The sequence below is a fragment of the Echiichthys vipera genome, assembly GCF_963691815.1.
Source record: "Echiichthys vipera genome assembly, chromosome: 18".
Lineage (NCBI taxonomy): Eukaryota > Metazoa > Chordata > Actinopteri > Perciformes > Trachinidae > Echiichthys > Echiichthys vipera.
Window position 1 is genome coordinate 11,851,613 of NC_139843.1, and position 16,126 is coordinate 11,867,738.

At 38.7% G+C, this 16,126-nt stretch overlaps 1 protein-coding gene across 2 annotated transcripts in view; it reads left to right on the forward strand.

The window, feature by feature from the left end:
* atrnl1b (attractin-like 1b) overlaps window positions 1-5,994 on the forward strand; it is a 65,217-nt gene extending 59,223 nt beyond the window's left edge. For both annotated transcript variants that reach the window (XM_083932739.1, XM_083932740.1), the window contains exons 28-29: window positions 3,274-3,388; window positions 3,929-5,994. In XM_083932739.1, coding sequence (XP_083788865.1) covers window positions 3,274-3,388; window positions 3,929-4,053 — 240 coding nt within the window. In that variant the 3' untranslated portion in view covers window positions 4,054-5,994. The remainder of the gene's footprint in view (window positions 1-3,273; window positions 3,389-3,928) is intronic.
* The last annotated feature ends 10,132 nt before the right edge of the window (window positions 5,995-16,126 follow it).

Below are 16,126 nucleotides of genomic sequence, written 5' to 3' on the forward strand. Positions count from 1 at the left end.
AAAAGGCACCTTGTGTTTCAAATGAAATTAAAATTATTTCTAGATGTTTTTTTATTTATCATCCCAGATTAATACATAAAGTAATAATATAAGCCTTACACATTGAAAATGAAGTAGACTAAGAAGAAAGAGGCTGCTACTTTCAACTTTTACAAGATCAAAAATCAGAATGGTACTCACGTTGTTCCAAAAATAAAAAATATATAGAATGCAGAATTGCATGCTCCAAGGAAAGACAGCAGTAGGTTACAAGAAATGAAAGCTCCTGCCCATCGTGTCCAAAACTAACATCAGAGAATACAGAGACAGTTTCTCCTGTGAGAAGTTCACCTTTAGAAGCAACCCCAATATTACCTTTTATGTCTACGTCAGTAACTTCTCATGGCCCATCAAGATCCAGCTATGGACTGTGTTTATGACCTCAGACTGACTCTTCTGAAGCAGAAAACAGTGATCTAATCTTGTCTCTATTCAGTGTGATGTTGTCCTTTTTAAAGGTGCCATATTGTAAAAAGGGAGATTTCCATGTCTTTTTTTTTTATTTATTAAAAAGCAGCTTGAGGTGCTATGTAAATACTGTGAAAGTATCCTAAAAAAGCCTATATTCAGATACTGTGCCTTTTAAACGAGCCGTCGGGAGAAAGTGCTGCCACAGTTCAGTTACAGTCATTCCCTGACTGCAATGATGGAGCAGAGACAACGAGAGCTGACCCGTAAATGCTGACAGCAGACTCTACTTGTTTTATGGAGGGGTTCTTAAAGAGACAGTCGCTAAAACCGAGCGTTTCAGACAGAGGGTTAATGCAGGTATATTAGGACCAAAGTGGTGGACCAACAAACCGATAGAGCCATGGCTAAAAATAGTACTTGCCATATATTTAAAATCAAACATTTCCTTTCATTAACTTCACAAATTACTCCAATGTGTTTTAAGTATTTCATATGACATGAATATATACATATACCATACAGCAGTGCTGCAGCTTCTGTCTTTGCCTCAGTGTTTGTTTGGAACAGCTGTGTTCCATATAAGTATAGCTTGCAGTGGAATCTCCCTTATCAAACCTCAGCATAGGTTAAATTAGCTCCATTGCATGAATGTGACTTATATATACTGAAGGTATTCATTAGAAGGATCACTTGAATGGTCATGAAATGGCTGGCAGTGTATGGGCCTCATGATGATGACTGTACCTGAAAAGATGCATGAGAATATTGTGTTCTGATCATGTGGCCTAATTGGATTGAGTAACAATGCACATAAACATCTGTCTCTAGCTTGCCTGCAATACAGAAACATCTCTTGTGTACAACATGACTCTAGGGCTAAGGCTTTGAATCCTTCACAATACATTTAATATCATCATAGAGGCAACAAGACTAATGAATGCACCTAAGTTGTCTTTACAGTTTATCAAGGGTTGCTTTTAAATTAGTTTTAAAGCTAAGTGTACACAGTATATTTGAATGCAATATATAGTAAAAGGGTAGGTGTTTGAGGTTTGGCACTGTAATGTGTGCACTCATTAAGTTATTTAGCTTGAGTAAACACAGTATAATTGTTGGGGTTACTAGAACAGTAATCAACTGATTAACAATAAGAGTTTGTGTCTGTCACATTTAATGTACTTTCTTTTTTCTGCTTCGGTTCACCTTTGTTCAGCTCCAAAGTCTCCTCATCTTTCTGCCCCTCCGTATTAGTTCCACCTGATTATTAGGACAGGCAAATGGAAAATAACCCGGGCCAAAGGTGACAGCATGCATAACCTCAGCAAATTATTTCTGCAAAGAGGTTTCTCTTTTGATGAAGGACAAATCCAGTAAATCTCCGAATCAACATTCAGCAGTTTCCTTTCAGTTGAACTTTTAAGACGTTTATTTGGCTCTTACTATTTGCACAAAATGTGCTCTCCTATTATGTGCTTTAAAATCTTCCTCCATAATGTTTGTATTATGAGGTTCATCATAAAAAATGGCTATTTAATGCCGTCAATATCACAGAGTAACTGTTACTCTTTTAGTTTTTTCCCACTGCGGTCGTGCCCCCTCAGTGTAGGTGGAATTCTCAGCTGATCGCCATAGCAACACCACGTGAAACTGCCGTAACATCACCTTCAATGGGACAGTCGATGAATCCTTTCATTAGGGGAACGTCTGCACTTCTTCAATTATATGGCCGTCTGACCTTTTTTAAAAATCTGGATCGAGTGAAAAACATCTCTTTGCATTGACGGTAGCCTGGAAAATTTCAGGTTTGTGCAGGATGGCAAAGGCAACTATATTTATATTGTACATTTCATCACACATAAACTCAAAGTGCTTTACATTGAAAGACAAAATATATAAGTATCAGTATAAACATGAGAACAAAGCATTAACAACAAAGTTGCTTGGTCGAAAAGTGACTTAAGAAACATACTGTATGACATTTAAAATGGCAAACTCGTTGCATTGGAAATTTTCCTTCATAGGAAACGAGATTGCACTTACTTTTGATTAAAGCACTCCACATCTGCACATCGCAAGGATTTTACAGTTAAATAATTCACAATACACACAAATATACACATTAGTGTCAGTGTTTTGTTTTGTTTTGGCTGTGTCCACGGAGTGAAATATTGTACAAATTCCAGTGGAACACATTAATACAAATGAGTGCATCCCCATCCTTATTATCTCATGTTTTAATACATCCGCATCCCTGTTTTTCTACCATTTTGCCTCTCCTCACTCTCTCATCTCCATTTTAAATTGAGCCAGACACAGGCAGGAAAAAGTCACTTCTATTCAGGCATGTTATTGTTCCCTAATTTCTATCCCCTCAACCAAAACATGCCGTGAAATCCTTGACATTCATTATCGGGATGACATGTTTTTCACGCTTGAGACCAGCGGTTTTGGCCATTAACTGAGAGGGTAGGTCATTGCCTCAACATGTTGACTGTCTGACAGGGACTCGCACACACACACAAGAGTTTTATTGTGTGACCAATTAAAGCATTTGTCTCAGGAGGAGGGTGTCTTGTTTTAAACACAGCTAATATCAACTAATGGGTAGCTGCTCCTCAACTATCACTGTTTTTCCAAGTGTGACTGTCACATTACTTTGATTTAAGATGTGAAAAGATCTTGGGTTCTTCTTGTACCAATAAAGTACTTCTGACATCATGCACTTTATCATTCATTATCGGTGTTGTCTGTGCAGATACAGTGAATTTCTTTCTTAGTCATCCTGAAATTGTGTTTAAAATAGTGTGTTTTTTCTCACCACAGGGTGCACCTAAACCTGTTGCAATGGAGCCGTGTTCAGGAGGGAAAGCTGCTGTGTTGACTGTCCTCATGCGTCTGCCCTCTGGGCTCTCAGACTTACCTCCACCGGGACAGTCAGGTAACACATTCACACAAACAGAAACATTTGTCATCATAACTTTAGTTAATATCTATTGTCTTAATGTATACATGGTGAAATTGTAACACAATAAAAACAGCTAATTCACTGCAGTGCTCACCATACTCTACTTTGTTCAGATAAACGTTGGTCAGGTTTGGGGTTGCACGTGTTTTGTTTACAATTCCATTTGCAATTAATTACTTAAGTAAATATATTTATTAATCCGTTGCGTGGTGATTTTCTCCAAATCTATAACTTTCTCTCACCCTTGTGACCAGTGATTTTACAATGAAGCTACTTTGTAAACCGTTAGCCCAACCTATCAGCCTGTACATCATTGAAAAAATACACTAAATATACAGTATATCACGACACGTACAGCAAATGTACATAGGCAAACCCAAACCACTAAAAATGTGGCTCCAATCCCCACAGGAAGAACAAAAACTTCTACTAATATTAGATATTAGAAATTAAGACATGTTTGAAATGTTTTTCACCACCCTCACATTTTTCTTTTTTCTTTTGCTTCTTTAGGTATCATTGTTGCCAGCGCGCTGATAGACATTTCACAGCAGAAACCAACGGATTATAAGGACAAGTCCCAGGGTTTAAAGAGCAGAAAAGCCCTTCCTCCAGCACACCAAGGCACCTGCGTCTGAGTCACAACCCGTCAATCCATTTGGGTCCCCTTTTTTAATACCATCTGCGGTCATAATGTTCCAATGTGCCGCAGGTCCCAGCTGGAGGGCTTTCCAGAGACATGACATGCCTACATGTAGAAGATTACATTTGGCTGCTACAACTCAAGTTTTCCCTGAAACTTGAAACCAGAGTCCACAAGAGCACAACCCTGCTTACCTTCCCTGCACCCTTTGCTCTAATCTGCATAAAATCCACCTCTGGTCACATTAATCCTTTATAAACTTTTCCTCCACCTACTGGGCCCAAATCTCGTCCCTTCACCTTGGGCATCATCATGGCAAAACTTTTCGACCACACTGAGAGGGAACCTGCCCGATCAGTGTCGTCAGAGATAGGTGAATGAGGAGGATCTGCACCTGTTGAAGCTTTAGTCGTGAATTCATTGTCCATTTGCTCAGCTTGAGGGGAAAAGAAAAGTTGCCTGTACATTACGTAATTTCAAAGCTTAAGTGATTTCCCTCACAGCGTGTTGGAAATAGAAGATTTAAACAAAAAAAAAATGGCTCATGCACATGCTGCCTATGGGGTTTTTGTTCTTTTTTTTTTGCCTAGTATTCTGTTGGTGCTGAAGCATTTAGTTCTAATGCGAAGCCTTTTCTGTATGGACTCAAATCATTCTGCCTTTTCGCGGGGAAAGCTATGCGTTAGGCCAGGGCTCTTTTTTAACACCCCGTGACCACATGAGTATTTTGTCACACCACTTTGCCAATTACCATTAAAGATCTGTTTAAGCATTTGATGTACATACGTATCATCCACCCAGCTGAAGCTAAAGTCTGTATTTTTCTGTGGAATACATGTACAAATGCTGCAGAGACATGAGACTGCAGTCACTACCGTAGGCACGTGGGTGAAGACTGCGAAACCAGAGGAGGCACGGACAAACTTTGGCCATCAAACTTAAGCATGGAAAACATTAAAATTTAGAAAAGTTAGATGCGCGTTATTAGCAAACTGGAAGTTTAAGTTGTTACAAAATCCAGATTTGTTTTTTTTCAGTGTTAAAAGAAGTTACATAATGCAGAGAACAAGTTCTGGTCAATTCTTTACTGCAGTTTGTTATCGTGTCATTTTGCTGTGCAACTTGGACATTGGTTGATTGAACTAGCCTTTGTATTGGTGTGGTGGGCCGACGCCATTTAAGAGAAACATCTGCTCGATCAAAATGAAACCAGGGACCTCATGCGCCTCTGGATGTTTACTAGTTTGTTTTGTAACTTTTATTAAAAGCCCTCTGACGCTATGACTTTATTTCCATCTTTGAGTACAAAGAGTTACGTTAGCTTTTTTTATAATGCCTTGGCTTTCCATGGAAGGAGGAAGCCCGTTGATGTGCAGAATTTTAAAAGCTGTCGACCATTTTTAGCCCCGACCTCCACCCTGAGCTGTACAGTGTCTTGTTGGAACAAATGTGAGTCTTGGTCACTCTTATCTCTTGAGATTTCATGTGTTTGTCAGGTTTTTATGACAGATCGGCAAGAGATTATCATTTATTTTAGGCCTTGTCACCTGTTACTATTATATCTATGATAAATTGTAAGTCTTTTGCTACACTTGTGAAAAAGAGCATTTCTGTTAATATTTTTGTTTTGATATTTAACAGATTCCTGTGTAATAGCATTTAACTTGATTTTTATTGTTGACTTTGATAGGTTGTTTTATTGTCAACTCCTTTTGAAGTGTGCATCTTTAAGGACTTCACGGGCATTGTCTTGCTTTATGTTGCAAAGTGTTCGTTTCATAAGGATAGTACGCCAGCTAATGTGTTTTTATTTTGTGTTTGTAGAGTATTCCTATAACGGTGTCATTACACAGGAATCAGGGTCTTACTGTACCGTGAAAAAAGATGATAAACTGCATATCAGTAATCTTCAGTGTATTTTAAAGATGGACAACATGCCAGAAAATAAAAAACAGACCTGAAAATCTTTTGTGCGCTTGAGTCTTTCCGCATACACTACTTACAGCACAGACATTGAATTGAATTGAATTCCACACTCCTGTGTCTGCCTGTCTGATGTTTTTGTCTCTGGAGCTTAAACCTACAATTTGTAATTGCGTTGTTCAGCACTGGTTGATTGCCCCAGCCAAAGACAATTATTCCCCCTGAAAGTGTTTGGGAGAGAAACTAAAACCCCAGCTGAATTTTAGTGTGTGTGTGTGTGTGTGTGTGGGGGGGGGGGGGGTTCCTGTGCAAGTCCCAAAAGTGTATTTTCTACACAATATTACTTCCAATATAAGTTAAACTGTCTAATATTTTTAAAGCTGTATTAGTTTTTTGGGGTGTTGCTTTTAAACATATTTTTTTGTGTTTAGAAACGGCCTCTAAACCAGCCGTCAGTCTTCTGTACAATGTAATGTTGTTGCAATTATACTATATATAGAAAGTGCGGCTGCAGTGATGGTGCAGATACACCCAGAGCACAGGAGCGGAAGTGCTGACCAATCAGAGCAGATTGGTCTTATTTTTGGGGGGGGCTTAAAGCGACAGATGCTAAAATGCATTGTTTTCAGACAGAGGGTGAATACAGGTATAGTCAGGGAAAAATAATGAGTTTTTTTTTTTAACATTAATGCATTTAACATTTTCAGTAGAAACCCAAAATACAAGTATACAACTGAAAATGAGCATCAGCACACAGTAATATGTGACCTTCAAGTTCTGTTTGGGAAGTCAAATGGAAATTGAATAGTCGTGTGGTCAAAGGGTCACATTAAGTTTTGGATTCTGAGATTTTAAAAAAGGAAAATGTACAGTAAGTGTACCAAACAATCCCTTAAATCTGTTTGGACAAGATTCTCAACTAAAATAAAGGACATTTCACTAACATTTTGAATTTATTTAAATTTGTCCTGCCAGGTGCACCTCAGGCTAAACATGTGAACAAAAAGAAGATATCCTGATATGAAGAGGTGTGTCCTTCACTGTGCCAACACCTTTCAGTGGGCTCCCTCTTCATCAGTGGTTTTCATTTGAACAAGGATGTAAAGAAAAAGGGATGCAGCCTGCCAAAGAGCTACTCTGGATAATCCTCACTTATACTCAGCAGTGCACTTATTAGCTGCAGGCGCTCTTGGAGAAAAGCCACCAAATTACCCTTAAGGGTTGTTATATAATAATGCTGCTGATGGCAAGAAATCTGACAAGATAAACCTATTGAGTGCCACTGTAGATAAGAAGGGCGCATGAATAATGTACAGTATGTGTCCTTTATGAAGATTTTCTACTTCTACTTCTCAGATTTTACACAATGTTTCTTTTCAGTAGAATTGTGTACTGCCTGGTCAGTTAATCATGTGGCTTTAAACACTTTAAAGTAGCAAGCTGCAGAAAAAAGGTATTTTTGACCCCAACTCTACCACTCTGTTTGTCCGTTAAAAGGGAATCCACATGCCCTGTGCGCACATCTAGCATGTTAAAGGGAGGTGACAGCTCTGGAGGTGACAGGTGGTCCTAGGGCTCTGTTGTACTTTGAAAATGTGTAGCACTGTAGGCTGCCAGTCCAACTTGTGAAGTGCTGTGTTACTCCCATGAGTCCTCCTCTGCTGTTTTAGTGATGTTGACAATAGACACTTCTTCAAAAATGGGCACATTAGTGCAATTTTTTGCCATTTACGCGGCAGCCAATTTAGTCACATAATGAATAACCAATGATGAATAAATTAAACACTGTCCAAACAAAATTGCTAGCTACATAGAAAAGGACACATAATGGATTGCACTGGGGAAAAAAACACAGGATAGAGAAGCATTGATCCCAATAATTGTATGTAAATGGATACAAAATCTTCTTAACATGACTGTGGGTTTATGCCAGGCTTCTGTGACCCTAGAGCAAACTGTCAGTTTGGCAAGAAAATAGCTTATATCTAGCTCAGAACACTCTCTTTATGTTATCTACATGTGTGTATTGTAGACATTAGACTTGCTTTTAAATGCATATATACGCACTCATTGAGGAGATCCTTGGGAATATGACTTCATACACTGCTTATAGTTGCATTGCATGTGGATGCTAATTGGCCCTGTGTCTGAAAAAGATCCAGGAAAGCACTAAAATATGGGGGATTATGATCAAACAGGCTGCTGGCTGTTTTCGATGTGTGACCGGCTGTTATTTTTCAAAATGACAGTTGAGTGAACAGAGGTCATTGCTAAGTACTGGAGAGGGATGTGCTGGAAATATTCAGCGTGGCTGGTGTGCTGAGCCTGAGTCACTGTTGGCAAACTGATGTCCAGTCTGGTCCAACCCCGATGGTCATATTGTCTGGCTTTAGAAAATATTGATTTGTATTTTAATTGCATCTAAGCCTGCTAATCACAGTAATAGGCTAATAATAAAATTCATAGCCAATAGCTCATGAATGATGTACAGTAATTCCTTAATCTCATTATTCAAAGCTGAAATGTTAATTCAGATGTTTGGCTTGATCCCTCTGCAAGACTCCTACTTTTAAAAAAAAGTGAAGTAAAAAAAGAAGTTGTTTGTAAAAACCTTTAGGGCCATCCGTGTTTTTTCTCTGGTGACAAAATCAAATCACTGTGTATTAAAGTCGATGTGTGTCCCCTTCTTCTTAGAAATAGGACCTGATTCAGTTTACTTTATTGTTGCCCTGATAACAAAATGATCCTGAGATAAATTGGATCAAGTAGGGGAGACCTTGACCTTGTCTTCTTGGGTAAGTTGTCACAATGCACTTAATGCAACCAACAGATGGCATTACATGAATAAATCTGCAGGTCCCACTGATTATATCAGGTTAAGAGTTTGTGAATGGGGCAGACTGCCTCAGGGTAAAACATGTGTTGCTGCACATAAGCTCTGAGTTCCCTGATTCGCGTTTGATGGAAAAGTATGGATTTCTATTCCTGTTTGTCTTGGTTCATCTCCACTATTACCAAGAGACGGTGATTAATCCGACACTTTCTGCAATGTAATTCCGGGGGAGTGTCAGAAGACAGATCTGCCAAACCATCCAATAATTATCCTGATGGAAGAACTTGGATGCCAGTGCATTTTGTAAATCAAACTGTCCAGGCCTTAACTACAGGAGATATTAACGTCAGTGTGCTTTACACAAAATGGGGAGGGTAAAAGAAACTAACTTACATCGGTGAGGCACTGTATGCCATTTATTCTGGATCATGAATGCCTCTGCAACCTCATTATGACTATTAATATCTAGTAGAATACCTACATGTGTTCTTGCCAAAAGCTTTTAGAGGCAAATATGGTATTCTTCAGAAGTTAAGATCCTATTCCGCACTTTCACATTAATCTCTATAGTTGGAACTATTGGCCAAGGTTTCTCCATAGCACTGTACTGTATTGTTGAAAAGACATCATTATGCCAGATGTGTCTTCCCGGCTAAGTGCATGATACAAGATAGTAGGCTACTTAACAATTTTTTTTTTTCAAACAAATTTGATGATCCCGCTATAATATAGCAAGTCTTCCTTTTTATTACAAAATTATTTTAAAAATGAGAAATTAGATATCCCAGTAAAACACAGTTACTCACCTGCCGTTTCTGCTTCCTTGCCTGTCCTTATCTTACCTTTTGATTCTATAAATAGCCTTTGGCTAAGACTATAAAAAAAAGTCGGTTTCAGAAATTGCTTTCAGTTCACTTTAATGGAGACAAGACTAAGAGGCCTAATTCTCCTTTTAACAGGCAATCTCTGTGATTTGACAGAAAATGAAGGTCAATTCGGTAAAAGGTGTGTGGATCATGAAAATGAAGGCAGAGGTAAGGCATCTGTTACAAGATTTGCTATCATTTTTGTTTTTACATCTTAGGCTACTATTAAACTGACTTTGTCCCACATTTGGGACAGCAGTAGGCTTACATTGCACTGAAGTATTTGTGCCATATTATTATTGTAGTCTCACAAGTTTGTTTGTTTATTTAAGATGATCAGTTTTGGCATTCTTTTTGTGATAGTATAGATGAAGAATGACAGAAAATGTGTATGTGTGTGAAAGAGAGAGAGAGAGAGAGAGAGAGAGAGAGAGAGAGAGAGAGAGAGAGAGTGAGAGACATGGTGCAAAGGGCCGCAGGCCAGAGTCGAACCCGCGGCCGTGAGAACTTTAAGCCCTTTGACCACTCAACCCTTACTAGTCATTAAAGCTGCATTCAAACCTTGCCGGAAGAATAGGAAAAACGTAAATTCCCGTCACCTGTAGTTACACAAAATAAATGGCTACCCTAATTTTGCTCTCCAACAACACAGTCGTTTCAGGACGACTCTGTGGAGGAATGATTGTGTTGCTCCCCCTCAGCTCTTAGCTAAACGTTTTAAGTTGTAAGCTGCGTATTTTCATGGTACTGTGGAAAACTTTAGGACTACTCTACTTCTACTGCTGACACTTTGATGATTGCCGCTTCTCCTGAACAAGGTAGGACTTCGGCTGCCTTTCATGTTTCTCAGATGTGTCTTGGCATCTGCTTGGTTTCCTATTTCTTCTTTTATTCAGCTGCCTGTATACAGTGTGCAGTATTCGCTCTGTATGCTTTTTGGGGCATTCATCTTTGGTTGTTTGGCAAGTGCGTTATGTTATTTTATAACACAATAGTGGAATATGAGCACTCATAGCATGAATGTTGTGGGCTGACCCCTTGCTGTTCCTGTTGTTTTGTGGGGTTTGTTGGCTCACTGCAAACTCAGATCTGCAGTCGAGGGGCAGTGTTGTATGTTGGCTCCACAGATGCAAAATAGGTTAGGTAAAATAGTTGTCTTCCAATAGGCCATACACATATTTTGCTTAGTAGTATTGACTCAATGGCAAACTTAACAAGATTATTGTCACTTTCAAATCAATTGTTTTGCGTAGCAGCTTGCTTTACTGTTGTTTCTCATAAATCGGTTCACTAAACATTAGCCTACATTCAGCTTGTGACCTGATTTGCTCAGCCAGGAGAACAGCTTGGTGTCTTCCCCGGGTCTGTATCTCATTTGGCTTTGAGGATGACTTTTGCTATCACCACTCACCAATCTCTGTTTGAGTGCTTGTGGGAAGTGACATTGTCCAAGCCTAGTTGCCAAATATCAACTCTCAAGTCTGCTCTGTGTGTTGTCTGCTTGCTGATATCAAATAGCTTGAAAACACAAGGTTTACTCAACTAGAGTTATTGAAGCTAGTGTCGTGTTTGTGTAACCATAAGCCACCAAGCTGGGTGCACACCCGTTTCTTTAAAGGACATAGCCAATTTGTGAAGGTTCCAGATGACTGACGAACGAAGACTATTGTGGGAGTAGGATATTTCTAATATGACATTTTTGCAGTAATACAGCTGAATGTTACATATTTGGTGGAGTGGGTGTAAGCTTGAAAATAGCCAATTTGTGACTAAACCAGAAAAAAGTCGTGCCTTAGTAAACACACAGATAACCGCAAGCTACTGGTTGGAAGGAGAGCAGCAGACGCTCTCCCTCTGTTGGAAAATTACATACCATCAGTAATTTAAAGGGATGCTGGAGGTAATTCTCATGTGGGAAAGTAATTACTTTGATTGAGAACAGCTGGTGTCACATTCTCCCGTTTCACCCCAAGTTGCCCTATGTGGAAGCGGCGCTCTCCGTGGTGCTGAACTGCTGTATAGGTGGCACGCCGTCTACAGTTTTACGCTCAGTACTACTTTTGAAATGTTTAGACGTCCTTTTGTCATCACGGACTCTTAGAATAGAGACTGTCTATTTGATGTCAACAGAAGGCAGCTTTTAGGGGTGCACACCCGCTTTATAGGGATAAATGCATGCTGCGCTTATCTAAGTACAGTCATTTGGAGCTTCTGCAATATTAACAACAATCATTTGTCATGGTCAGTAGAAGTAGTTTGTGTGTGTGTGTGTGTGTCTGTGTGTGTGTGTGTGTGTGTGTGTGTGTGTGTGTATGTGTGTGTGTATGTGTGTGTGTGTGTGTGTGTGTGTGTGTGTGTGTGTGTGTGTGTGTGTGTGTGTGTGTGTGTGTGTGTGTGTGTATGTGTGTGTTTGTGTGTGTGTGTGTGTGTGCACGCGCGCTTAGGGATTGGAATTGATAAGATGTTATTGATACTAGTGCTGGTATTGATTCTGCTCTTTGATCTGATTCTTTATCAATGCCCTTATTGATTCCTGATCAATTTTCTATGAGAAAAAGTAGGCCTACACATCAACGCAACTGTTTTATTATCTCTGATTCTCTGATGGATACAGTGTAGATGAAATGAGAGAACATTTGTACAATTATCTTTTTTTATTTAAGTATTTAGGTTTTTCAAAGTGAAAATCTTCTAAGCCTTCCACCATGGCACTAATGTTGTTGTTATAACGCCGAACTTTGGACAGTTTTTTCTTCCTCTCCACCGTGATTCTCTCTTGTTGCAAGTTTCTAGCTGTGAAGATGCAGGAATTTGACATCATTGTTTTGCAATGCACAACTGTCAAACAAAAAATGCCAGCATTGATAAAAGTAATTGATAAACTTGGAGGAATACGATTCTGGTTAGATTCAAATTGGTTTACCGGTTTTCAACTGAAACGGATTCTCGATTCCCATCCCTAATGTTACCATGTTCTTATTGTTTGTGGCAAAATGGTGGTAATAAAAATCATAACGTGACGTATGATGTAGCCACAATGTCAGACAAGTCATCAGTTTACTGTATCATGGAGTCTCAATAGTTAATCATTCTTTTACATAATGCCATGAATGTCTTCAACTTAAATTCCTTTGCCGTTCTACAAATTCTGTTGTGTGTTTCTTTAAACAACACAGTGACTTAAGTGATCAAATTCTATCAGTCAACTGGTTAATGTGTTTCTCTCCAGCCTAAAAGGTCATCTCCAGCTGTCATGTTTTCTTAACCTATCCAGTCATTTGAAAAGTTTTAGTCTCTTCCATCTTTTCCAGTCAAGTAGAGCTTATGGTTTTAGCTTTACTGCCTGTGCAATCAACAAATAGCTTTACTATCTCTTATCTTTGCCTCCTGCCTGGCTCTGGAAAACATGTGAGGGGAAGCTTCACAAAATAGCCTGACTGATGCCATGGAGTGTTTACTGTGAAAAAGCAAGGCACACCCTGACATTTGGACACAACCAAAAGGAAATTAATAATGTGAAATTGCTGCTGCTCTCCTGGTTTATGGCAAAGTAGTAGTTTCGAGGTGCTGAAACAATGTTGTTGGAGAGGTCAAAGTTGCAGTAATTAGATGTGATCCCTACCAGGCGCTGCTGCTATAATTGAACTGTTTTATCTTGGCTCTCTTTAATCTATGCCAAGGGTGAACATTGGGATTGACTAGACCTGCAGTGGCTTTTATAGTTGTGGGAGGGGGAGTCTCAAAACACTATCTCACAGTCCTCAGGACTTTATGGCAAGGAAACATTAAACCTAGTGAGCAAAAATATTTATCATAGGTTTAATGACTACCATTCTTGTCTCAAGACTTTAGTCAACTGTGATGCACACTGCATTTTAAAAGCCTCAACAGTGAAATTGTAATGTCAGTCACATCTCTATGTGTATGTAGCATAATAGTACTACAATCAAATTGCATGAAGAGGTACATCAGTTTGGAAATTTGAGTAGTGCTGTGGTAGCCTGATATCAGACAGAACTGTCAAGTAGTTACACTCTGTGAGTGGGCAGATTATATGGTCTGGATCCAAATACTGTGGATGTTGTGGTTGTTGTGATTGAGTTTCTTCTTTACAAAATGTCTAAAATCCATTTGACTTTGACTTGAATGAGCAAGGACAAGCACAATATAGATCTATAGCATGTAGGAATAAGTCTATTCCCCAAAAATGCTGAACACTTCCTGCACATTTTCTAAAAACATAGTTTTACATAGTCACAAATTTGTAGAATGTTTTGTTGAAAGGAACGTGTTAGAATCCCTCTAATCACTATACTTCCCTCTTACATCGGTTTGAATGGACAGTTGTCATTTCCATCTCATGCATAACATGAGGAGGATGTGTGACACGTCGAATAAATCTTAGGCTATTTCTCTCCAGGACAAGTATTCCATCACGGTGCCAAAACAGGTGTGTCATATTCTTGGCGAGACATGTCCTCTGACTGTCCGCAGAGCAGTCTGTCCTCTACAGGCTGTGTCCTTGTCCGCCTGTGTCATCCGCACCGGGACTGATGTGATCTGACTGACAATAATGGCCTCTGTGCCTGGTGATATCATATAATCCTTACAAGAGTCCTTCTCAGTTGCTTAAATACTGATAGAAAAGGAAAGAGAATTATATGGGCCAAAAAAAGGATATATCATTTGCTGTTGATCGTAGAAACCAGCATGAGTCACTGTTCACTGTTTTTTTTATTTTAGTTGTTGGGGAAACAGAATACCGAACAGATACCAAATTTTAAAGAGTTTTTCGTGGATACTTGTTCACAAAAGTGTTATGAGACGTCTTCAAGTCTATACTGGCAATATCTATACAGTAGGTCAAAAAAGAGAGTTATGTCAGTTTTTTTTAACCAAATCCTTTAAATGAAACAAATCTTATACACAATCTATAAAGACCTGCAGCATTAGATGTCTACAGGGATCATACATGGAACGGACACATTTGATGCATTTTAAGGAATGGCAATGGTGGTTTAAAAACAAGCTCTCAGTATCTGTTGCTATTATGTTGTACATTTTTTGAATGCCTTTGATAATAGGGTGTCACTAAGTTTATAATAATAATCATGTTTTCTTTATCTTGTCCTTCATTTGCATCAGTAGTAATTGCTAGCAATTTCAGTCTATTGGCTTTTGTCTTTTGGCATTTGCGACTTGTGGATATGTACACATTCTTTATTTACCAAACCCATGTCTTTTACCTGCTCTCTACCAGGACACAATGATGTGAACAAAAAAAAAATCAAGCAGGGGCAGTCTGAAGAATCTTCATCAAAATGTATTCACTTTCAATATAACAGAAGAATCACTACTTCGCTTTAGCGATTAAAGACATTTTTGTAAATTCTTTATGTTCTTGTTGCTGTTACAGATAGTTTGATATTCCTCAAAAAAAATACTGTTTAACATTATGCACTTTGCAATCAAAACATAATCACACAATAGTCATAGCTGTAACCACATGATTGAAGAACATACCCCCGTCACATTTTAAAAATCATAGCTACACTGGATAATGTTGAGAGGCCTCAGTCACCAAATACTAACATAGACTCTCAAAAACATTACAGACAATATGTTACAAGTTAACAGCAGCATACTGTTATAGAGTGTACACTTTATGTGTCATATGTACAAAATGTTCTTTTAGAGGCGATGCGATAAAACCACGAACCACCATAACAATCAAATAAATCTACAAACTGATCTACACCTAGTACTGAACATGTACAAGAGACAATTGTTAACTTCTTCTGGCTGATATGTCTTTGTCCTTTTGAGGATCATCTGACAAATGTTTAGGGATTTTAAATGAGTTTAACATGTTTTGTGAATCCTATTCCATACAGTGTGCCTATGAAATGTATTGGTTGTCTCTTGTGACATTATAGATCAGCACTTTAATACCAACACTTAGTTTTCCTTTTGTTGAACTAAAGCAGGTTTACTCGCTGCACAAAACAAAGCACAGTTATGCAGAGAATGATCCATTTTATCCCCGGTTCAGCACATTGGCAGTCCATTCAGTCAAATGTGCACTGGTTTCAACATATTCCAATAAAGTAAATTTATTCAAATGCTTCTCAGATAACAGGTTTTAACTCCAAAAAAAAACAGAGTGGTCCTCGGTGTGAATCTGATTCTTGAAGTCACCAAATTGCTCCTGCAAGGAATTGGAAGGCAAATGAGCAGATAACTCAGCAACAGCTTCAGCAGGTCTGTTTTTAACGTGGACTCCTCAGACATAATCCATTGTTGTTTGTGATTTCAGTGCTCTTGCCGTGCTGTGGTTTCTCATTTCCATTAAAAAAAAAAAAAAAAGCAGCACTTCACAAATGTGTAAATCAAAATGAATTGAATCACTTCTTGAGAGAGGAGTGTTGATACTTTGTCGTCCAATC